The sequence below is a fragment of the Acyrthosiphon pisum genome, chromosome A3, assembly GCF_005508785.2.
Source record: "Acyrthosiphon pisum isolate AL4f chromosome A3, pea_aphid_22Mar2018_4r6ur, whole genome shotgun sequence".
In the NCBI taxonomy this organism is placed as follows: domain Eukaryota; kingdom Metazoa; phylum Arthropoda; class Insecta; order Hemiptera; family Aphididae; genus Acyrthosiphon; species Acyrthosiphon pisum.
Window position 1 is genome coordinate 12,371,695 of NC_042496.1, and position 27,517 is coordinate 12,399,211.

The 27,517-nt window shown below is 28.7% G+C and overlaps 1 protein-coding gene across 1 annotated transcript in view; it reads left to right on the forward strand.

Moving 5' to 3' along the window:
- Positions 1 to 1,074: 1,074 nt before the first annotated feature.
- LOC100568811 overlaps positions 1,075 to 27,517 on the forward strand; it is a 36,366-nt gene continuing 9,923 nt past the window's right edge. Inside the window, exons 1-2 of the mRNA XM_003247966.4 lie at positions 1,075 to 1,475; positions 18,101 to 18,317. Of these exons, the coding sequence (XP_003248014.1) occupies positions 1,431 to 1,475; positions 18,101 to 18,317 (262 nt within the window). The 5' untranslated portion in view covers positions 1,075 to 1,430. The remainder of the gene's footprint in view (positions 1,476 to 18,100; positions 18,318 to 27,517) is intronic.

The window sequence follows — 27,517 nt, forward strand, 5'->3', positions numbered from 1 at the left end:
AAGAAAGTCCAAAATGAAAAAAAATTTAGAAATGAAAGCATTTAATTATGATTGTAGTGACGTAAAAAAAAATAATAATAATATTAATCAACAATTTATTATTAAACATATAATATCACGATATATTATATGCTCAAAAAGAGGAAAACCGGAGATGATCAACTTACATAAAAAAACTCATGTAAAACAGTTATTATTTTATTATTTACTACGTCATTACCAGGCAACAGAAAAGTTAAGATAGATTTTGAACACCATACACCGAATATTAAAAACGATTTGATCAAAGTTTGAGTCATATGGAGTTGGAACATTTAACGGGAAACGAAGTGCACGGGATCAACTAGTTATATAATATATAAAAATAAACATAATTTGTACAACTAGTAAAAACCTCACTTTCTTCAGAAACTTAAAACGACACATGTTTCAAATAAACGAAGTTTGTAGTCATTTAAAATGTAAAAGCTATTATACATTTATGAGTTCACAGTGTGAGAGCGAGCGTGGCGTATTGTACTGTACCTACATATTATTATTTTGTTGTTATATTATTCTAAACGCCAACCAAACAACGGCCCTATTGAAAACTACAAAATAAAAGTGTATTTCCCTTTCACACAATAAGCCCCGATATTCATATAACAGCAATAAATAATATTTATAATTATTTATCATCACGCGCTTGGGTGACTTCTATATCACTTTGTACTTATATGTAAGGTTCCTCAGGTATATATATATATAAATAGAACCTATATATATGCCTAATACAAACATAAATACATTAAACAGGTATTTATAATTTGTATAATATTATAATAAAATACTTGAACCCAGACACACACATATATACATGTCATAATAATATGTATCAGTGGCCATTTACGTTTGCAGATGAAATGAACAATAGGTATACGTTTAAAAGTGGGCTAATTCATATCGGTATGTTTATACTGTAAATAGATAGGAGTGTTGGCATAAGATTCGAAGTACCTAGATCCACCACCACCACCACCACCGTCACCTCCACCAACGCCGCCGCAGTTGTTATATCCGACGCAGTCTCCGCGGTCCACGAGGTGTCCATTCACGCACTCGGCGGGTCCGCTGCCCAACCATGACCGCTGCTGAATTCTGGACTCTGTCGATCGGTTTCCATAAACGTATAAGTATTATTATTAGCCACGTTTAAACATGTTGTCAGTTTAATTTGTTTTCGGTTCGACTGTTGTAATAATTTTTATTTGTTCGTTTATCCGTATTTCTTATAAAAATAATCTTAATAGACAAATTTATTAAAGTTCAATACACGAATATTTGCCCGTTGATTACGCTACGAGTGTTTGTAAACAATAAAGAATAATCAGCAAAACATATTATATTTTTAAAAGTATAGATACCTACCCAGTGCGCGTGCACGTGACGCGATGATTGTGAATGTTTCCAAACTTCAGCAAATAATGAGCTTTGTGGTGAGTTTACATTATACCTTTTATTCCACAAAATATAAGAAACAATTGATAAAAATTTCAATCTGTACTGCCTGCTGCAGGTATTTCATATAATACTATATTAATTATCATATTACTAGGCTTAGTGTTTAAATAATTTCATTGTCATTTTTGAAGCAAAGTTTTAACCCAAGTAGTCCAACTATGTAGTCCAATATAGATAGAATTAAAAAAAAACAAGTCTACATCGTCAGGAATATAAAAAGTGCTAATAATTAGTATGAATATATTAAATACAATGCTATAATAATGTCGTACTTATTACATTTTTATAATAAAGCACTGAAGCTTTTCATTAATAAATTCCATAGTTTTAAAATCATTTTCAATATACTTGTACCTGTCTGTGTAAATTAATAGAATTTCAGTTTTTGAGCATTTTCTTTATATAAAGAAAAATATATAAGTTTATATTTTAAAATTATTTTCAAAAGGTATAGGTTTATGCGTATGATATAAGGGCGTCTTTCAAAATATTTAAATATGTACATTTATTTTCATATATTTTTGGGATTTAATTTTCATGATGTATTCACGAAATAAAAATCATAATATGTTTAACATTATAAAGATAAAGAAATTTTACGTTTATAAAGGATGAAGATGAAATTGAAGAAATAATTTTTTTAGTAGAGTGAATGTCATATGTATAGACGATAAAAACGATCAAACGACGTATTTTCCTATAGTTGTCCTCATTTTCTCACCGTGTTACTGTTGCACTGCACTGAAAACGAATCGTTATTTCAAATAACTACTATGACAAAATTTTAAAATTATAATTATTAGTAAATGCATAAAATAATGATTTCGAATTATTTATACTCATAAAATCAGAATATTTATACTAACTTTATGATTTTTATTATGGCCAAATAATATTATATTAATATAATAATTGTTTTAATTTTGTCAAAATATTTATTTTTTATTAATTACTTACAACGCAATACAAGTTATAATGGGTATTTATTAATTTCCTGACTTTATTTTTATTATTTAAGATTAATATAATATATTTTATCCAAATATTCTGAATCATTTTATAGTTTATAGGGAAATGAAAACACAAATAAGAGAAACAAAGATAACTACCAGTGAACACTAAAATAGGAATGTTTTATAAGTTATAACAAATTCGAGTGTATATGCAATATGCCTCATCAACAATTAAGAAAATGTTGCCATACCTAATGACTTTTTTCTTTATATTTATTGTTAAATTTCTAAAATTATTTTTGATTTCTTAGATATAACAATAACTTACGAATTTAATTATTTTTACTATAATCTTAAGTAAAAATTTAAGTAAGTACTATAAGTATGTATGATTTTGATTTTTAACTTATTAATGTATATAGGTACGTATATAGTATACAAAAATGAAATAACCCCAATATTAATTTTATAGAAAAATAACTCGAGGAGAATATAAAATATTACTTAATATTATTAGATCTATAGGTATAGTATAATAAATAATAATATAGTAGTATTATAATTATTCATATAGAAACTATCTTCTTTTATATTATGCTTACATCAATATCATTTAATGTGGACATTCAAATATCCATTCCAAGATTATACAACATAATATGTTATAATTTAATATAATATATAGAATACATTTTATAATTTTGTAACTTGAGAGTACAAATGTAGGTACAATAGTATAAATGAATTTGTAAAATCGTAAATAATAATATGATTAATGGCTCTTAGTTAATACTTTCCGGGAGTTTAATTCATTTAAATAGTTAGCTTCCGATAGACATAATTTTTCAATTTCATCCATATTAAAATCGAGTTAGCAACCGTGAAAAATCTGATAATCGATCCGCGGGAGTTATTTTTCACATTTTTTTGTGTTTTGCTTTTAATTTCACCGTATACAAAAATAATAATGCTTTCCAATGTCCGAGACAGCCTGCGGTCGGATCGACAAATTTCTGCCGGATATCATCCAACCGTACATCCTATGCGGCTGTCAGATGCTAAACGGTTCCCAAAAATGCAATGCATGTCGTAAAAATAAAAACGGCGCTGTACAATAGGCACAGCATTAGTCGTAAAAAGAACCAGTCGTTAAAGTCTATTAACCTGTAGACATTTTGATTTGTTTTTGTTTATAATGATGTAGGTACACACATGTATAATAATATATAAAAATAATTATATATAGGTGGTATATATACTATACAAACGTTGCTATATGTATATATTATTTTGGTAATCCGACAATCAAACATTAAATTTATTACCCAGTCGTTATTTTAAAAGGATAGGTCAAAATCAGGTATTAACTTATTTATTCCTAAAAAGTTTTTAAACGTTTTTACCTATAATGTTTGTGCTGTTATACATTGCTTTTCATTTTAATGACCCGTAAATAGTTTGAAATTTAAGTAATTTTTTTTGAGTAAAAATAAGGAGATTGTTTAAAATATTCTACCTTATAATTATGCAACACCATATTTGCATAATCCTCCTAAAAATATTAATAAATATAAGTAAATATTAATCAAACTATAATTTGTTTTCAAAAATATTTATACGAAATATATATACATTATACATACATTATTACATGTTTTTATACATAGATTCCTCTATAAAATATAAAATATAAATTGTAAATAAATTTAAATCGCTCAGTGAAAACATAACACACTTATCCAGGTATCTATATTATGTCGATGAGCTTATAATAGTTTAAATTTTCAGTTTTGAATTGCTACAGTTCTAATTAGAACTAAGATTAATTTTCTAAATCTATGTTCCATTGAAGATATTTTGTCAAACAATAATTAATATTAAATAATACGTTTTTATTTTTAAATGAGGGCAGTTTAATCAGTGGATGATTGCTGAAAATGCATAACACGCCATTATAATATAATATGCATATAGGTGTGAATACATTATTAATTCACAATATGTGGTATGTTAAAACGACGATGCTGTTTACAAATTATAATGTAGCTAGTACGAGTAACTAACAAGATATAGGTACTTATATATAAACTATTAACAAACCCGAGCATTTAAATGATGACGTTTAACTTATCTCGTTTTAGAAATTTTTCGACGTACTAACAAACTATTGATGGTTCAAATCCAACTTCGTAGGTAATGAGCATTGAGCAATCGCCATTGCCCAGAGACCAACGCCTTTCTCCACTGTTTGCATTTGCTTTGACGTCTAAAAATAAAAAAAAAAAATGTTAAGTTTAAAAAGGATTACTATAAACAAACATAATATACAATATTTTCGGTGAGAATTATAAGTCGTACACAACAATGAACCCTTTCGAGTCTCGATCGTTGTTCACGTCTTGTTCCTAATCGGTTTCTTTCCTGACTATATACTCTACCTACCTACCTATAAGATCGGATACACAATCGAAAGGTAGTTCCACGGGTACTACGCGTCTTATTCCCGGCCTAACTAAACTTATTATTATTATTATTATTATTATTACTTACACTCAGCATTTGTATACCATTGCTATATATTATATTATACGACAATTACTAAAAAAAGTACCACTAACGAGTGTTTTTAAATCCGCATCGTCGTCACAATAATCAGGTGAAACGTGATAAATATTTTCTTTTTTAGTGGATGGGTCGTTGATTGTTGCAACTATTATTATTATTATTATTGTTATTATTACTTTTAATTCGGCACGTGGATTGTGTGTGCGATTGTACAAAAGACGTGTGCGTGCGTTTTTTCCCTTAAATCCTCCCGGCGCCAATCGTGATTTGCGATTATTCTCTCCTTTTATCGACGAAATAATTACGATAATAAATCGTATTACTATTATTACTATTAACGGCGTGATCAAAATATAACGTGCAGGACGTTTTGTTTGGATACTATCGCGATGATTTTTATAATATCATTAAAGCGTACCTGCGTACTACCTATATAATATAATACTATAATAGTAGTACCTACCACCTACGTCAGTGAAGCAGTTTTTAATCGATTTCTAAATATTCTCATAATTCCTCTTTAATAGTTTCATGCAGAAAAAAAAACCACTATATATTCCAAGTGCGTGCGTGAATATAATATATTGTACGATATCATGTATCTATAAGAAAACAAACTTCTCATTTAAATAAATTACAGTCTATCGAGTTCGTTTACATATTATTATACGTATTATTTTACACTATGTGTTCATGTTATATTATTATACCGGCTATATATGTGCCGACCATAGGTATCCGACTCGCCGAACTGTCAATCGTGCACAAATCAATCTCCCGCAGCAGTAAGAAATCTACTTCCCGTTATATGGAGAAGGCCCAATTGGTTTAAATGACTACTTAAAAGAAATCCTAATAATATGTAATTATGTTTATTATCTTGTCCCTCTGTGTACCGTGTACACACGATATACGACCATTCCGTCGAGCGATATCGACCATAATCGCCGGAGCGCCTCTTTGAAAATTGCAAACATTATAATATTATTATATAGATTACGATCCTTTTAGATATAATATACACGCACTCGAATTCAGACGTTTTTCTTGAATTTTACACATTATTTTATTTATTACTGCTTTTTATTATAATCATTTTTCATTTCAAAAAGAAAAGTTGTTTTGAAACAATGCGGGAACAGTATTCAACCAGTTTTACTCCCTTGTACATTCATGTAAATGTTAAAGTATAATCCTTAATTAGAAGTACAGAGATGTACAGTACCTGTACACATTAAAAACTATTAAAATAATATAGGCACGCCCCGCAATCCATGTAAAACACGAATTCAACAAAAATTATAATATTATTAATAGTAATAATATTTTCACACAACGATAAATTTGAGTTATTTTTCGTTTAGTATAGGTACATAATTATGTTTTATGATCAAATCTATCTGTTTTTGTTTATTATACATTTAATTATATACATACCATGTATACATACTATGTAAATGTGGATAAATAATTTAAGCCACTTATAAACGAAACGTTTTATTTTCATAAATTAAAACCTGTCAATGATTTACTCCAGATTGATATAATAATTAAATTCAGATGTTATCATCATTCATCACAAATCAGATGTCCATCAATTATGCTAAAAAATAAAAATAAACAATATTGGTATATAATAAAAGAGTATTCAAAACTGTCATATTTTTTTTTCGAAAAAAATGGTACTCAGTAGGTAGATGTACCCATTAAACTTATTAAGAAATAAATTATTGAATTAGTACATTTATAAATTATAATTTAATTAAAACTATCAAAACTCATTAATTTAATGAGTTGTGCTTGTTGAAATAAGTTGTATACATTATACATATAAATAAATATAATACGAGTATATTTTACATTTTATAATTTATATAGATTATAGGCAAGTTGAATAATTGTAGAATTTTAAAATGTTTTAATAAAAATGATTGATCATTCTAAATTTTGATCAACTTTCTAGTTTAGATTTCAATTTGTGTTTTATCTTGAGTCACACCTAAAAATACAGTTACCATGGGTAATTAACAATACATATTAAAAATTAAATTATGCTGTAAATGTTAGAACGATGTAAAATGAATCAACCTTCATTCAAATAGAAGGTAAATACCTATTTCAAATTATATTTAGTTAGGTAATGAAATATAATCATACATTTTCAATTTATACCCACGTGTTATTTAATGGCTGTACAGAATATTGGCTGTTCCGCTGTTATGTATATTTTTTGATGGTTCGATTGTTTCTATCATTTGGTGGCAAAATTCTTTAAAATATAAACCTATAAACTAAATAACGTAAATATTTATTCAGCAATCAGCAGACCTATACCTAACTTATTTGTTTTTTAAATTTTTGCCAATAGTTTATAGTTTTACACGTTCCTTTAATAACTCACGAAAATTGAGAACTAAAATTTAACACGTATTGGATTCTGCTCTTCAGTTAATGACGTTTCGAAACGCACAAATGAAAACCATGGGTCATTGCGTGCCATTGTTTATTATTAATTAATTATTATCCAATAAGTGCGATTATCCACTCGAAATGTAGTTTCAAGATCCAACATTCATCAAGTGTGTGTGTAATTGCGCATGGATAAGTTGCCACTTACCAAATACAATATTGATAGTAATTATTTCAAAATATCGTACAGGTAACTATTATAGGGAATATTATTGAGATGTAAAGCAGCATTTATAACATGAGGTATTGGCGCTGAAGTGATGCGACGTGCGAAGGTGATTATTTAAATTGTATTGTGGTTTTTAAATGCAAAACGGAAACCATTGTCAATATATTTGTGGGCGATGATCGATGACTTAACATCGGACAACGGTCGGTGAGATATATAGGTAGCAGCCATCATCAGTAGACACCGTAACCCGTGACCACCGTCGTCACCGCCTCGCGCCGCGGTGTGTCTTCAAAAATAGTTTTACTCCTAATTTAATTGGGAAACAATCTAGAAAGCAATCTAGACTTTCACAGAACATTGTTCGATTCTGTCCAGACAAGTTTATGTAACAGCCAGAATTTCCGAAAATTACCGACATCCGTAGGTGATCGATTTCGATTGGGGCCGCGGCGCATAACGATTAAATTGCATTTTTTTTTTATTGTCTAAGGGTGACTATCGTCGTCAATAATCGTCATATACCGTGAAACGCAATCGCGTATTAAACAAAAAAATATTATATCTATTATTATAGAGATCGATCGAATATCGGTTTTTTTATTTCAAACAACGAAAAAAAAAAATTGATGTTTTAACTCGTGTGTTTGTGTAGTTGCACTTATATAATATATATAATATTATTATGTAGTCGTTCTCAGCTGAATTGAAATTGAGTCGAGAGACGTTGATCAAGGTGTTGTTGCTCAAACTCTTTGTTTGACGTTTGTCTTTTTTAATCTTATCTACTGTTATACATGTATTTTTTTTGGCAGTAGGTAATGAACCGTATCTATATATAATCATCAATCAATCATAATCCATAAATATTATAGATATATCACTTATTTGATTGTTTTACAGCTCTGACAGCTACCGATATTGTGTAGAGTGTAGACTGCAGAAAATAATATAGTCATTGATATACAGTGAGCACTGAGCAGTGTACACGTATATAGAGCTCAGTAACCACCGGCGTAATGGAAAATGAGCATTGTATAACAAATTCATTATAGTCATTATACTGTAGTTTTCAAACTGTTGTAGTCCGTAATTTATATATTGCGTGTTTTTTAAATGGAATATGACACGTCTGTGAAACAAATGATCGTTATTACTTATTACCTACTTATTATTGAATTCACTATAATTTTTAGATTTTGATAATGAGCTAACTGTAAGAACTCATGCGCAGGTGGTGTATATAAATAAAATAGGCATATAATATGGTGTCATGGTCTAATTTCGCCAAAAATAACTATCGAACAAAATTTAAATACAAAAGAAAAAATATGATCTAATGGCATATGATATTATTAGGATATTATAATATTGTGTAGGTACTATATAAACTGCATGGTGTTACAATTAATACCGACTATCAAAAAACTGTAACTTTGAAAGTACAGTGTACTTGTATTATCAACAACACATTTTTATTAATCGGGTACGCCTAACTGATATTTACGTATGTACTAAACAACTATTTTTGGTGATCATATAATAGTATATTATATATTATGAAATATTACATATTAGGTAAATAACATTATGTGATTATGATTTGTGATATAATATTATAGATCATATTTTCATAGTATAGTGCTCAGTCAGCAGTCTACAGTCTATGCTCATAGATTACAATACGAAAATTGGTAAATATATATATTTATATAATATTTTATTGGCACTCGAAAAACACACTTAGAAACGTAAATAGCTCTAATAATATTATAGCATTGTGTTAAGATCTTTAATAGTAGGATTGCATTTCATACATTTCACGTATTTCAGATTCTGAGAGGACCAATAAAATATGTACCTAGACATGTACCTAACCCAGTAGTTTTACAATGATGCACGTGTTTTCTTATACAGTAAATCCTAATCTTTTAGGATGGCTTCCAATATAAAACCGATTTTATAGTTAATATTTACTTTAGTAGCCAAAGGTTTATGCACTCGGCATTTTTTAATCGTCAGTTAATTTAAAAAATAACAGGAAAAAACAAAATGTTACGGATAAACACGGCAATGTATAGACGAAGACCACACATCTCAATTAAACTCCTGTAGGCATTAACCGCGACTGATCAGGCGATGGACGTACCTAAATGTAATAATGACTATTAATTTTATATAAATATGTATTTATATTAAATCATTTTGGCCTCGTAGAATAAGTTTTCGTATATAGGTAAAGATGTAAAGTAGCTAGGGGCATACACTCGTGAAAAACGGATTTAGGTGAAATGATTTTACATTTTTGTAGATTTAAATTATATTATAATGTAGCACAAATGGACAATATAACATTTTGTACTCGTCTTTTATTATTATCCTAGTCTTGGGATTATACACCGACACGATTTTCAGAGTAGCTCTTCTTTATTCAACCGCGTATTGCACACATGCACACGAGAATATTTTTTGTTGATGTACGCAATATGTACAATGTATATTGTATATATTATATATACCTATACTATATTGTGTATGTCCTATCATTGTATTATTATTATTATTTATTATTATTATTGTATTTATGGTTCCACACGCACTGTATATTATAATATACATAGATTGTATTGTAGCATCCGCTTCCGAGACTGCAGTAATCATCGTTCTGCGCGCGGCTATTGTAAGGGACGGTTGGTATAGGCAAATACATCGGAACGAAACCGATGTAGCCATAGGTATACTAATGTCTAATTATATTGTAAACCTGGTACCTGGTATATACTATATATGTTAGGAGGAACGCGTATTGAATAGTATACGTACGTGGTTTCAGTGAGTGTTATATTTGAATACTACAATGTTAATTACATTATTATAGCTATACGCGCGTACACTAAATGGTTGGGAATTTATTTCAGTTTGTCAGCAAGTGGTATTGATGTCATATACTCTTATTATAATATTTAAACTTTGAGTCGACTGAATAAGGTTTGATAGTTTCGATGAAGACAAAAACGTATATACAAATACACTCAGCGGGCATATTATTACGATACTACCTATCTATAAAGTACCGAAAATGGATAACATAATATCAACGGGGAATAAAATAATTCATAATATACAAATACGATTATTCTATTCGTCATTCTAGCTCCAATTGAAATAGAAAGTCGAACGAAAAATTAATAAGTACAAAATATTATTGTGTATTAGTATCTATAAAACAAGCTTATTGTTATATTTAATATTCGATTGAGTTATACGTATACCTAACACACATATATAACATAATATTGGTTTTGTATTGTTTCGATCCACACGTATAGTGCTGAATTTAAAAAATAATAATAATACCTAATGAAAGTAATAATTGTTAATTATTCATACATGGCATTGATTTCATTATTGGCTTTCTATCTACAATATCACGCAAATAGTGTATGGTGCATTTGAAACTTTTTTATGAAGGGATACAGTAGTATTAAAATTGTTTTGTCAAGGGGGTTGGGATATTGCTGATTTTTTAACATGCTCTATTTGATTATTAAAAATATAATTTATGGTTATCAGATTGATAAAAAGGTTATGGGAAAATCTATCCCCTCACCCCCCACTTGTTTGACCACCACTTTAAGTTATATTCATAAAAAAAATACATTCATCACTTCGTTCAGAATCTAAAATTATTCAAGTAATTATATATTTTTATATATATTACGCAGCTGCTAGTAGAATATATTTGGAAACGAGGATTAACCACGTCGATAAAAGTTAATCACGAGTTTCTTGAAAACAATTGTATGCATAAAATTGAATTTTAAATATTATACTATAATAGATTTAGCATTTAATATATTTTGTATACATAGAAATAAATAAGCTTATTCATACATTAAACATATCTGGCGACTTTCTATTATAAAGTCATTACTCACTAGGGACCGAGACTGTGTCTACAATGCACCTACATAATATTATTATGCATTACTTAATTTGTGCTGGTTTATTGTAAGTGCAGTGACTTTTTTTTTCTTAATATGATAATATAATGTGCCATATAAATAGTGACAGTGGATACTGAATAGCCACCAATTAATAACGAACATAGACACCTAGTATTTTCACGCCTATCGTTGGCCATTATACTTATCAGTAATATATAATATTATAATTTATATTATTAACTTTATGAAAAATAGACAAGCGCCAAAATGCCAATCTCTATTGTTTGAATAAACGTATACGATTTTATATTTCATCATAATATATTAAACGCTATCTATATACAATATATCTATATAATATGGACTGTATATTACGTGTTTACAGTTTTTATTTGCTTATATATACATACTATAGTGATGTAATTATGAATTTGTTCTGGGCTAAAATATCAGTTGATGTATGACGCGTATAGAGGTGCATACCTACCACACGGCAGAAAAAAATTTCTCGATGTAAGTACTGTGGAAATATATTATAACGTATATAAAAAAATAGAATTTAAGATTAAATTTGCATGATGTATGGCAAATGCAGTTTAGATTACTATATTATGATAAGAATCGAAGAATATCAAAGAACATTTTTTCCATGAAACATAATATTACAATAAATATTTAAGAATTTTAAGTGGATATGATCTATATAGATACCTACTTTGTTTTCTCCGTCTGTTTTACGCGTTACGCAGCATGAATTCGCATTTCGTACTTCCAAGATTCATGACTGAGGCCAGCTTTGTTATAGAGTACACGGTCTAACTAATATACATTTTATAATATACCATTAACTAATTAAATAAGTAATAATACATTAACTTTGAACTTACTTAAGTAGGTACCAACTGTCTTACTCATTATGTCAGTAGGTATCTACTTTGTTGTACTTGTATCAAAAATTACAATTTACATGTTTGCAAAACATATCTGATTTTATACTATTTTTCATTATGTGTACTCGTTATATTACTTATTAATGAATGAGTTAAAGAATAGGTACATAAGTATGAAAAAACTTCATAACATTTGTTTTTAATATTCTTAATAAATAATACTTTTTCCTTGGATTTTGTTCAAATTCAGTAAAATTGATTGAGATAATACGTTAAACGTTTAATAAAATCACGCTTTTATTCCTTATAGGTGAATAATGAACATAATATTTAAAACTAAAAACAAATACATTTTCTATAAATTTAATGGAATTATTAAGTTTTAAAATAGATTGTAAACGATTTAGACATTAAAATATGTATGCATAGGTATATATATATTATTATCTCGACAAAATTAAAATACTAAAAACTAAATTTTTATTTTTTATTCAGGTAAACCAAAACAACTTTAAATTATGACAAATTTGTTGCTCTCTAACAAATTAAAAAAACTTTCAAAATTATATTTCAAAAATATTGATTAGAATAAAATGTTTTTGATGAGTAAAAATGTGAGATACACTATATTATTTACAACTATGTATTTTCAGACATATTACTTATAATATATGTGCTTGTATATTTGTAATAAGTATATGTAATGATTAATAAGGAATAACTAATAATTATAATATATTATATTACGATGATTTATGCATTTGTACTGACTATGTCTAAACACAAAATGAACTAATATATGTTTAGACGTTCAGCAATAGCCATATTAATATAATAATATATTAGACTTATATTGTACTAATATCAATACGTTAGTTTTCTCTTCCGTTTGTTTTGTAGAAATTATTTCATACCATACGGTACCGCGTAAATATACAGTTTATAATAATAATAATAGGTAATAATAATAACAGTAATAATCAGCGAAATTTGTCGTACTGTTTTTTGTGAGAAGAAAAATACATAATATATTATAAGCACACATAAATAGACGTATATGTATGAATTAAAAAATATAAAATATGATTCAAATTACTTTCACTGGTATCTATACTATCAACCTACCTACGTAAAAATGTCTATTATCTTGTGGGAGGGGAGCAATAAGTGGAAGAAGACCGAAGATGACGTTAAAATACTGTTTATTAAACTAGTGTACCTACTAGCAAAAATTTCATTGTTGATTATAATATAGTTTTTTTTATCGAATTGGACTGGTGTCTAGACTGTATTAGTGATCATACTAACAAAAATTTGTTTAAAAATGATAAAGAAAAAACAAAAGATTCGTTGTTTAAAGAAAAATAATAATAACAGAAATAAACATAATAGGTAGTAATAATGACGTTAGGTACTACTAATATTTAAAATTCCATTCTAATTGGTATCATCTGATTATATCATCAATAATACTTTGAAAATGTTTTCAACGTTTTTATAATATTTACAGTATTGAGTATATCATGTCATATCCACATCGTATTAATGTATTATTATCCGTTCCGTGAAACGTTTGGATCCAATTCACAAAATGGAACCGCGAAAAGCAGTGGTTTCTCCACTATTCTCCACTATTCGCGTTCCTAATTACACAAAAATATAATAACTATAAAACTTGTTTAGTTATTTTGATATCCATAGAGTGATGTAGACAATAAATATTTTACTATCTAGAAAATAAAAACGCGAATTTCGTTTTTCACAATTTAATAAATTGATTTGACGATTCATTATTATTAGTTTGACAAATTTATTATTATTATCTATTTCTAAAAAGTAAAACACATTTTTACTATAATTAATTTAAAAAGAAAAATTATTATTATTCGTTTAAATAAGTTTAAAAAATTAATTTTCTTAAAACATTTTGAACGACTGAATATCTAGACCAAAGAGTGGAGTATACCTACAATTCAGGGGCGTATGCAAACAAGGTAGGGGTTTTTTTGGTTTTACAGTGTTCGACGATAATGGTACCTAACAAAAAATATTTCAAACATAATATGAACTTGAATTGCTTTGGGTTTTTATTCTGCACATGCGCTACAAAACAAATATTTTTTTTCGACCCCCTTTTTTAAATTCAAATTTGAATTGCATTTTTTTTTAATAACTTTGATATATAGAAAAATGATAGCGAATTATTGTTTCAACAACTCATGTTAAATACCATGGACATTTGAGAAGAGTAAAGACTGTTAAAAATGCGATAAACACATGTATAAATCGTGACGTTAACTCGTTCGCATTCAGTCAATTTTTAAGATGGAAAATAACTTAATAAGTAAAGTTGTTTAAAAATAATCATGTTATTCAAATTGAAACTCAAAAAGGAGATGGTCTCAAAACATTTTTTTTTGTACATGTTCTAGAAAAATGATAAACAATTTAAATTTTCGGAAATTAATGTAATGATAAGTCTTTAATGCAATAAAAAATAATCAAGGTCGTGCGATTGAAGTACCACACTGTATGTTAAAATTGGATAGTTATGTTACAAATGTACAAACTAATATTATTATTAGTAACTTTTTTTATTCTGACCATATATTATACTTGAAAGTTTATATCCTGAGGTATATTATAAAATGTTTCTTAGGCTGTGGAAGGTGGTACTACAGTTTTGAAGCTCCTATTTTATTATAGTATTTTGAGGGTAAGATAGGGTGCCTAAATCATTTATTTTTATTTTACTTTTACGCAAATATTTATAGTATATCTGTTCAAGAAACTTATATTAATATCTAGTAATATATAATATAATTTTTAAACATGAAACATAGATTGAAGATGTTATTTATTATATTTTAAGTTTTAATGATAAGTCAATAATATTATTCTTATTGTAAAAGTAGCGGTATCATTTAAAATTAAGGTTGATAATTCAGTATTATTGAACTTTGTAGATTACAATTTTAAAATGAAGATTTTCTAACGAGTTGAATTACAGATTAATTACACTTTTGCCGACATTTGATATCATATATTATGTAGGGCAAACGTCATAGACTACATAATATCATTGTGTAGGTATAACAGATTGTTATAAGTTTTCAAAAACTATGTGCGGAAACTCACGCTTCACTGTCTGTGTGGACATGCGATAAGAAACGGATCGCGGGTCAATAAAACGAACTATATTTGTATTACAATAGTTATAAATATATACGACATAGGTACAATTACTATGCATTATCTAGGTAGATATATACGTTAAGCGAGGTGTTTTTAAAGAATTGATTTGATTGGACACCGAATGATAATATATTATAAATTATAATAAATAAGAATAATAATAATAATAAGAATAATAATAATAATAATAATAGTCGTACAACACCTTGCTCTCTACAACTAGACTGCCGAGGCTGGCGCAAGTGTATAATATATATACACACACACATTAAAACGAATATAAAACCGTTCGAATTGATTACAAGTTGTCAGCTACTATTTATATTTGTACGTCGTGACATTGTGGCATGCAAAAAAAAAACAGTTAATTGAATTGGATACGAACGGGTGCTTTGGACGGACCTATACCTACATAAATATATAATACCTATAGCGGGTTTATATTTAATATTATTATCATTAGAGAAGAACCGGATGCGGACAATGGGCGTGGGGACCTAAATGAAAAGTCCATCGGTCTGTAAATTATATTATATCCATATAACATAATATGTGTAATGTGAATGTGTGTGTATCCTACTACATGTTGTTATAGATATAGTTAATTATTAATTGGGACTATACCGTTCTGGTGTGTGTGAAAATATCATTGAGTACCACTTTCTATTTTTTCCGTCGTCGTATCATCTTCGTCGGTTTTCCTGCTCTTCGTTTATTCCGTCTGTGACAGATGGCACAATGATAAAATGGACAATATTGCACGTAAAAATTCATTTGTCAAACCCGACACACTGCTGGGGGACTCTCACCGTTAACTAGAAACCTTGTCGGTCGGTCGGCCGATCGGTCGGATGGAGACGACAAACAAAATGGAATGTAAAATATGACATCTGTTATAAAATAACACCAAGGAGTTACTGGGTGATTTCCATTTTTATATCCTTCCATCACTGACACAATATTATATTACTATTGAGATCGATTTTTTTTACAAGGACGCGAATGTAGTATAGTTTCATTGCTAGAAGAATTTATTTTGAGTGCGTGTTGTGTTTTTAAATATAGGTACTTTTCCTCATCGAGAAAATACAGTCACGTTTATAGAATTTCTATACTTCGTGATTTGGGTATTACAGTTAAAAAGACAATGCTTAATGTGTGTATTACATGTTTGCCTTTGATCCAAGATTAAATAATAATCCAACGTGTTAAACTTTAATACCTATTATGTTCTAAAATCCCAAGAGTACCTTTATATAGGTACCTACTTATGTTAAATTGTTAAATAATGTTATGCTTTCATAATATGGCCACGTAGTTAAGTTAGGTTAACGTTAAACTACTTAATGAATTATGAAAATTCGTTTTTGTGAAAGCGTCAAACCAATAAATCAATCGTTTAAGAGTACCTAATTCATTTCTGTGGTAAACATAATTTGATAATGGTATCTTAAATGAAATTGCTAAATGATTAACGAATATTTCAATTATATATAAATGTATAACAGATATGTAATAGAGATCTATACTATGTTTCAACTGTATGATATATTGATGTGTTATGTTAAATACCGTGGAATTTAGTAAATTAATGATTAAAAAAATATGCTCTCTTAATTATTTCCATTATAATTTGCTTAAACAAAATTATTAATTCTTATATCCATTATTGTTTTGTTTTTTAAATGTTTTTTTTATCATACATATGTTTTTCACAAAATATATAATCACGAGTAAGAATATTTAAAAATGTACTTTTATAATATTTTGTCACACGTCTGAAATATATTATTTTAAGTTTATTTATTTTGGTTTTAAACGATGATAGAAAATCAGTAAAATGTAATTATGCCATATTTTCGTTCTTATGTATTATAAATAAACGTTAAAAACAAATTTTAAATTAAAAAAATGTATTTATTTGAGAAAATATATTTACGAAACGAAAACAGTCATTATTGGATGGTAGGTAATATTAATGATCTTGCAAAATGATCAACCGGTTCTCTGGGTCAAAGTAGTCAAATGAAACGTTTTCACCGGTCAATAACGCGTCAAGTAGCTAGTTATATTATTCCGAAAAATAAATGTGAATATTTTATGGCTTAAGTGTATACACTATATAACTATAGTGACTACCACTATATTCTGTTGTATGCCTGTACCCATAATATATATGAGTGATCAAACAGACGAAATTAATATGACTCAAAAATCGATATTTAATACAAAAGCACAGGCAGTATAAGATTTAGAAAACTTAATAAATACCTATGCTTAAAAAATTAAATTAAACACAATATGTACATTCATTTAATTACGACGTGTTTGCGCCGTTTGGTACGGCGTGGGCGTTTCTACATGTTTTTTGACGGTTGTTTAAGTCTCTTACCGTGAATTTTTATTATACAGGTACTGGCCGCAGTGATAGTGGCTGGCGTGCAATGTTCCAATCACGAGGTAGAAAAACGGGTCATGCACAACAACAATGACAGTCCTATGCGGATAAAAGCACAGTCCCGGATATCTATGACAAAGGGTGGATACGGTGCTCGGGTACAGATCCGCGAAGATCTACAAGGACGGAAGCATGCTCACGCAATGGCCATCTGTGATTGTAATGGACAGGGTGAGTACAAACTGAATGTGGTAAAGTAGTCTCCTGCAGACATTAGGGTGACCGCGTATTGCAATTGAAAAATAAAAATCAGTTCGTTCAATACCTTATGTTTCAATGCTTATGGAAACCGGTTAGAAATGGTCATTTGGAGTAGATATTTATATGGGAATTATAATATCGTCCGTATTAATAAGTCATTTGCACGCAGAGCCGTTAGAGAGAACGACTTTTTCTAAGTACGAGAAACATTCTTCATGTTCACTGCTATAGTAATAAATCATTACGTATTGAAACATTAATTGTCAGAAAATATTAGAATTTATTATTAGTTCTTACCTAATTAATCACGAAAAATGTCTAACTTTTTTCGAGTTGTTTTCGGAAACTTTAAAATAAGAAAATATTCCAAGTCAAATAAAATTCACTTAAAGACAAATATAATATATATAAATGATTCATTTATACAAAGGATTTAAACCTAGCAAATTTTTAAATTCAATGTTATAAATAATTATCAATGAACTTAATATTATATAATATTATTATCGATAAAAGACGAGAAACTAATGTTTGTTTGTATTTTTTCTTCAATAAATTATAAAAGTAAAGAAAATATCAATACTTTTTTATTTTTAGGCATACTTAGAAGTCAGGATAATACGCATGCTTAATGTTTATTATATGTATTATAATATTAATTTTTTTCTATTTATTGATTCGTTTTGAAATTGTGTGTAATTATTTTTTACTACCATCTACTCAACGCTGTTTGAAAAATTAAAGTATTTTACGATGTAACTTTTAATCCAACCTGACGAAAAGGGAGGGGATTCTCCCCGGCCCACCATTTTGAAGAGGGCCAGGAAATTTTAAGTTAATGATAGGTAGTAAAATATAGTGGGGCCCCCGTGGTATTACCCCCGGGCCCGGGTTTCTTTCTCCACGGCCCTGCTTTTAAGTCCTGGCCCCCGGTTGAGCCTATACATACATTAATGTGGCGATGCATTATATATATATCATAAGCATGTTAAGCATGTTTAAATATTTGTTTTAATAATATTTTATGGATGAAGGCAGTGACCGGTATGTGTGCGTTGTTAATTAATAATGTTAACAAGACGTTTAGACACTCGGAGACTGCTGGAGTATTATAATATATCACGGATTCATACATAATATAATGCGAAGGTCATAGGCGTAAATAGTGTTTGAAATTTGGGGAGGAGCTATATAAATTTTGCTACGCACCCCAGCCCCAAACCCCCCTCTATTTGCGCCTATGGCGAAGGCAGAGTCACTAAATTAATTTGCTAGTCAGTAATCAACCTTAAAAGTATTTAGGTACACATGCAATATACATTTATAAGTTACAAGTTCATAACATATTATAATATTTAAATATATATATGGTATGCTATTTTGAGTGTTATATTTTATACTAACAAATTATTATAATGTATTACAATATTATTATTCCCATAGTCCATAGGATGTGTACAGTGAAAGTTTGAGTTTATCGACGATTGGTGGTAAAAATATGACGTTTAGTAGTTGTATTCAGTAAAAAGAATATAGTACCCGCGGATTATAATAAACTGCACACGAACGTTACTCGTTTTGAATATTTTTAGACGGGACCCTGACCGCCCCCTGCGTAAGATTGTCGCTTCGGGGGACGTATGAGTGTGCGTTGTTGGCGGGATGGGTGCATTGTATTATTGTGTATAGACGATTTGACCTGTTTAAAACAGTAGAACGCTTCATCGTCTATTATATATGTAAATAAAATAAAAAAATAAAATTAGAGGGACTTCGTATTTTTTTTTACGCCACGGTGTCACGACAACTAATAATGACTATAAAGGTTATACCACGATCAGTATTTTGCAGATAAGTTTTGTAGTGCACGAATATTGAGTGTATGCAGGATGAAATCTTACCTGGAGCAAGATCAAAATTCAAAAGCTAAATTAGAAAATTTGGGTTAGTTATTTTGGTATACCTCAAGACGTATAATTTATATCTACTATATTAATTCTAGTACTATACCACATAATAATAAACATTTTTTTACTGGGGGAAATGGTCCCCGCTTGGCCTCCTTGTGGATACCCTTGTGTATATCATGTGTGCCACACTGCCACATGTGTAGGAGTCACAAAATCATTGAATGTAGTATTATTAAAAACGAGAATAGCTTAAGACCCGGTCGTAGTGAATGATATTAGATTATCGAGGGATAGGTGAATATTATAATAACGACGGCAAAGCGGACCAGAAATCTATTAATGACGATTGACGATATATATCTGAAGGTGTCGAGGCTTGAATCGAATGTCGAGTATAGGTAATCTTCTAACCTAATTGCTTGGTCCTGGACGCGTAAAGCATATACGTGTAACATGAAATGGTGTTGTTTTGATGACCGAATGTTTTTTTTCTAATAGACATAATACCATACCATTAATTTTATTCCGACAGAGAAACGAGTAAACGGTGCAGTATATAACTATACAGATATAAATAACAAATCGTAAATGAATACTATGCTCGTTTTAGCGTCCGTAAAAAAAGTAAGCGAACGGTTCGAACGGATATTTCTGACGGAAAATAATGATCGGATAGATAGATCGATGATAATATATTACATTAACGCCTATAATACGTGTGGAGTGCGACGTGTTTGGCGTTAAATGAAAAACGGCATTGTAACCCGTGTGGGTAACGTCATATTATAATACCTAGTAGGTATATACAAGGCGGAATTGAATCGCACAAAATAAAACATCGAAATGACAGCTATGATATTTATACAACTATATATAAGGAGGTACCTATTATAAATACATGTATACATACTCGTATATATATATATTAAATCAGTGCGTTTTTGATATGAACGCAGACATATATATTATTATTATTATATAAATCTACAGGTCTAAGGCGCGTATTTAGTACACAACTATTAAATACGGTTCGATATTTTATGGATACATTTACACACGACGACAACACGACGCCAATCGTAAATATTATATATAGAATATATGTATCTCCACGCTACATGTATATATTACATTTAACAAGTGCGTTTATCATTTATATGACGTATTGATATGCGTTATAGTATTTATTTTTTTTACACATTTATCGACCGCCGTCGATTGATGATTGTACCTATATAACAAGGTGGTTACACAACTACAGTCTGTGGTGATAGTAACTAAAAAAATTAAAACTAAAATTTAGAAAAAATAATGCAAATGAAAACCAGTCGTGATCTTCAGGAACGTTAACTGATGGAGTACAATATTATATTAATAGTATATACACGTAAAAGACGTCGACGTGTATTCGTGCGCAACAGTAGCTGCTGTGTGGGTCATCGTCATAATAATATATTATATATTATAATAACATCGACGGAATATTATGGTTTTTTTTATTTTTTTAGTCGCTTGGTGTATTCGATTAATTTAAATATTATGATGTAAATACATTATTGAAACATTAATAAAAAAAAGTGATCGCGCGCGCGCCGATGAGTTTCGTCGTTGCGGTTTATTTCCAATCTCTAGATCCGTCCATAAATTGTATCGTGTCGAGAATTTAAAGAAAGGAGAAAGAAAATAGTTAGTACACTTTAATCTATAATATTATTTATTATTTTACCCGAATGTAAATTTAATGAAACTATAGAGCTAGGTAATTTTAATAAATTTGAAATTCTTGAAATAAGAAAGAAACTGGAGTCACAACACACTATATACTAATACTATTAAAAAGCTTTTAGAATTTTTTTAGAATTTATGTTTATTATAAGACTTTTTATTTTTTTATTATAGCAGGTCATTCGTTTACCAACTATTTTAATCAATAAGTATTTTAAATGTCTTAATGATTGGATTTTTTGTGAGTAAGTAATTGTTTAAAAGTACGTCCCAACTCTATAGCTAGTACAACGGAAATAACCGTTCAGAAAAGTATTTTTTTCGATAAACACCTATATACTATACAGTATTATACTATGTCATTATTCAAATTTTAAATGAATTATATACAAGTCATTATTGTATCCTGCACAGACATGAACGAAATTATAACACCCACGACCTCAACTTTTATTATATTTGTCTGATACATATTGAATTTATATTTTAGATTCGTTAATATTATTTTATCAGGATTTGTCAAAAAAAAATGTTTCCTCGTACTTCTCAGGTACCTACCTACTGCATTTATGTTTTAGGTATATTTTTTTCTGAAAGTACGTCTCGAAGGTACCTATAATACATTATGCCATATATTATAATTTATAAGATTTCGATAATGGCTGTTATTATAGGCGTAGGTATATATAACAATATTTTTTGTGTTCCGTCCAAATTCTCAATTGGGATTTGACAGAATGTAATTGAGATAAATGAGAGTTTTTTAGACGATTTCGATTTAATGATTGCAATTCTTGAAAAACAATTGACTATTTTGTTGAAACTTGCTTGGAGTTTTAAATTTAGCGAATCATTTTATTGTGCTACAATGATATTTTTAACTCGTTTTTAATCCGTATCAATTCATTATTACGTCTCGTGACGCGTGCTGTAATTCGCGGAATCGTTTCAAATATGATTTTTGTTTTGCGCCAAATAGTTCTTTTAAACTGCGTGATAGCCTAAGGTGTGTAAGGTCGTGTTTTACAAAAAAAAAAAAATCATGATGAAAACAGAAACTTAAAGGTTCGAATAACTCTCAGTATACAGTGAATATCGTATATTATATCGGTATATATAGTACCGTATATTGCGGATATAGATATGTATTGGAAAAAAGTATTTATAATCTGGGAACATATCATTCAAGATAATATTCTACATAACAATGTACGTATTGTATTATATTATGCAGCAGATGACCAATAGTATACCCAATAGTAATGCTATCGAGTAACCTAATAATTTTGTTGGTGCAGCGAGAGTACCTACCTATATACCTACTATACATTGCATATTATATACCTGCTATATATATAGTATTATTATGATTATAAACGAGTAATCAGCTCTTTCAGAACGCGAAACGCGTTTTTAACCTTCTCACGCAGTGAATTTAATCGAAATCATTCTTCGTAATTTTTTTTTTTCATATCTTTACAGTATAGGTACTCACGAAAATATCGTGTCCGCGATAGGTGTACTATCATAATATACTATATAAGCATCTATAATACACGAAGGTCTGACATGCGTGTACAGTGTTAATTGTAGTGTACATATTATATACACGCGTATAATATAATATGTATGAACCCGACGAAGAGTAAACAGCAGTTACCGATATTGGTATTTTATTCGTCCACAGCAAGTTAGTCTTGCGGGTTGGCGGTATACAGAATACGGGACAAATAACATAATATTATTATATATATTATAATGTGACCGTATATGTACCGAATCGCACATAATATGTAGGCAATATTATTAAACATGAATACAATAACACCATCGCAAAGTCACGGTCGCGTGTATAAAATCGTTTATATTATTATTTATGGAACGATAACAGCGTTCTGATATACGCAATACATATTATAATACATTATATAACAATATGCCTAAACCTAACGCAGATTCATATACAATGGTAGTGTAGTCACAGACTATAATATGAAAATTATTTTTTTATAATTATTTTCATATAGTCTGTGGTATAGGGTTAAATTGCCTTGGTTTAAAATAAAATTATTTTCAATTAATGTTCCAATGTAAAACAATAATAGGACATAGCTGGTATTGTAGATCACGCACGACCCTCATCCCCTACCACGATCCGGTTTCGTTGGCAGGATCCACCGCCCTTTCTTGTTGATACGCATCACGCGGAAAACATCAAGTTCACAACACAGTAAGTTACACCGGATAAGTTCCGGGTTCCTAATTTGGAAATGTAAAACGATGGAGATTATAGTGTTTCTACACTATTAATATTAATATATGTATATTATATAAAATATGTACATATATCCGTGCGCGCCAAAATCTAGGCTATTCGCATTCTCTGGACTTATCTCCGTCATCGTCGTATATATTAACACGATCGCAGCATCCTCTAAATTCTCTATTATATTACATACTAATATATTATTGTCTATGCAACTAATATTTTAAGGCACAAACGGTTAGGTTAGGTACTCTATGTACCTCTACTGGTCTCGCAAGTTTGTTTTATTTGCGTTTAAAAGATATTGCAATGTTTACAGTGTAATTGCAATTTGAGAAATCCTATTTAATTATGTTAATATAAAATTGTTTTTATTTATTACTTTAAGCGTTTGCATGAAAGTCGCTTTTTTTTTAATCTACAACTAAATTATAAAAAAATATCACGTATAAGACATATTTGCCTTATAATTAATGTTTAATATTATAATTATAACTGAACCTACTAAACAACAAGTTATGCTGGAAAAAATGTAATTAATTTAAAATCTTTTTACATTTTAGTGAAATTTACAACCAATGTTTTGAAAATGTAGGTATATAAATTAAAAATATATTATTTGAAAAATAACTACCTACTCTCTTTCAGTTTCAACTTAACTATGTATAATTTACTATAAACCGATATATAACATTTTGAGTATTATAGTGATTACTTTTATGTTTTACCGGTCATATAATAAATTTTATATTAAATTGGTTGTAACACTACAACCTACAATAACGATTTTTTTTTGTACGATTTGAGGGCAAATATATTATTATATGGGCTTTGGGACATTAAATTAAATTTTTTTTTTTGACATTGTATGACTTCATAGTTTCTAAACCTATCAAAAATATTTAGAATTTCAATAATGAGTTTTTTTTATGGAATCTATCAGTACCTTAGCATATAATTTTAGTATATCTAATAAAACAATAAAAACATTTAATGAAAATATTTGGAAAATCTTTCAGAATTAAATATCTAGGTATACCTATATGGCTATATATAATGTGATTAATATGAATAATGTATTTATTTTTACTATGTTATCTTATTAATTCTATTTATTATTAGGTATTGTTTTTACTTTAGGGACTTAAGTGAAAAGCAAAACATAACCCTACCCATTCAGTTGACCCAAAACATCACAATATATCGAAAATCGACCTTATTCGTCGCGTGGTTAGATCCGTGTACAGACATTTTTATTTTATTCTACTGCGTAGGTGTCAAATATGCATATTGGATCTCGGTCGATCATCCCACTTATAGTTGTATCATGCACCGATGCATATAAAATATAAATTATAATAATATATTATGATGTGTGGATACTGCAGGATGTATACGTACCTACTTAGTACTTAACGTCTGAATGAGAGCGCGTAAAATGTTTCAGATCATAGATTACCACAAACATAATATCAATAGAATATATTTGTATTATTATGATATATAGGTAGGTATGGCTGGTGTGGATACCAACGGTGAAAATGTTTGCATAGTTCCTCTGAAGTTCTAGTACTTAAAAATGTGCCATAACTATTGTAGACTGCACTTTCGGATAAAAATAAAAACGTAAAACATTATATTGTATTGTATGTCTATTGTCTAGGTACCTAGGCTTCGTCATGATTATCTCATCAAATTAATATTGTATATGATATATATAGTACCTTAAAGGTACCTATCTACATTCTACAGACTATATAATCTATATAATCTATGAGACCATATAATATAAACATAATTATACTACCATATTATTCTCTATTATTATAATATATAACTATAATATATGTATAAGTAAGTACATACATAACTATACGTTTATACGTCACTTAAATTCTTCGAGTCTTACTGTAGTTTTGTGAAATCAATTTTTTTCCTAATTTTATTTCCTACCAATATTGTGTTAGTTTATTACATGTTTGTTGCTCATTTGGTTTGATTTACTATTATAATAGTAGGAACTATTATAATATTACATTTATATACTATGAACATTTTTATCTAATTATATATTGGAAGGTATTATATATCTACCAGCTTCCTGTCCTGAGTTTTAAATTAACCTAATATGTAGTATAATCAACGGAAATAATTAGGAACTTAAAATTTTATTATATTTACACAAATTCGCTCCATAAATTGGTTATATCTAAAATGTTTGAAAAAAATATTCTGAATTAAAGTGAATCAAAAAATAATATGAATTATAAGAACTGCAAAGACTCTTTAAATACAGTAATCATTTCCCGAAATCATATCTCATAGTTTAACAAACCTAATGAAAAAAAAATAGTTTTTGAAGAGAACAAGCATAGGGAGATATTATAACAGTACACGGATTATTTAGGTAGGTATATTAGTAGGTTCAGCGACATAATAAATTTAACATTAAAGAAGTTTTCAGTTTTATTAAAATTCTAATTCTATTTTCAGTAAAAAAAAAAATAGCGATTGCGATATTGCATGATACCAACGACGACCAGCCATATTCCAATGTAGATAACAAGTATTACGTTTAATTTAATCGTATTTTTGGGCGGTCGGTAAGCTCTCATTTGTAAAACATATTATTTACATGCGTGTGATGCTGTGCCAGAAACTATTTTTCTAGTTAGATTTTTGAAAGGAACTATTATAGCGGATGACACACGGAACTTGGTATAATAATATATTTATAGTACCTATCAGGGGCGGACTGGGCCGGTGGGCAGGTGGGCAAATGCCCACTGGGCCGCTCTGTGTATTTATTGTATATTTTTTGTTATTGGATTATTTGGATATTATGTAAGTGGTGAAAGATAAAAACAGCACGCTTATAATTTAAACTAAATATACCTTACTTATAATACGGTATTTATAGTAACAGATTACAGAAAAGTTACTGGACAAGAACATTAGGTTTATATACGATAGAGTATAGTCGTATAGACAATAGTAAATGTATTTTTACAAATCGATAAATTTTGTAGATATCAGTATATCACTTATTTTAATTTAGATAATGCGGGCCTTTACATGTACTAAATCTTTGTATATGTGATACAGTTTCTAATCTAGATGCTAAAAATTTATTCGGTCTTCTCAACAGATTATCTACATTTTTTAGTAGTTCATATAAAAGAATGAATGTATGGATAAATGAAAATAAACTAAATAATAGTATTGGATCAGAAAAATTAAAAAAACTTCAAAAAATATCTGAATCAAAT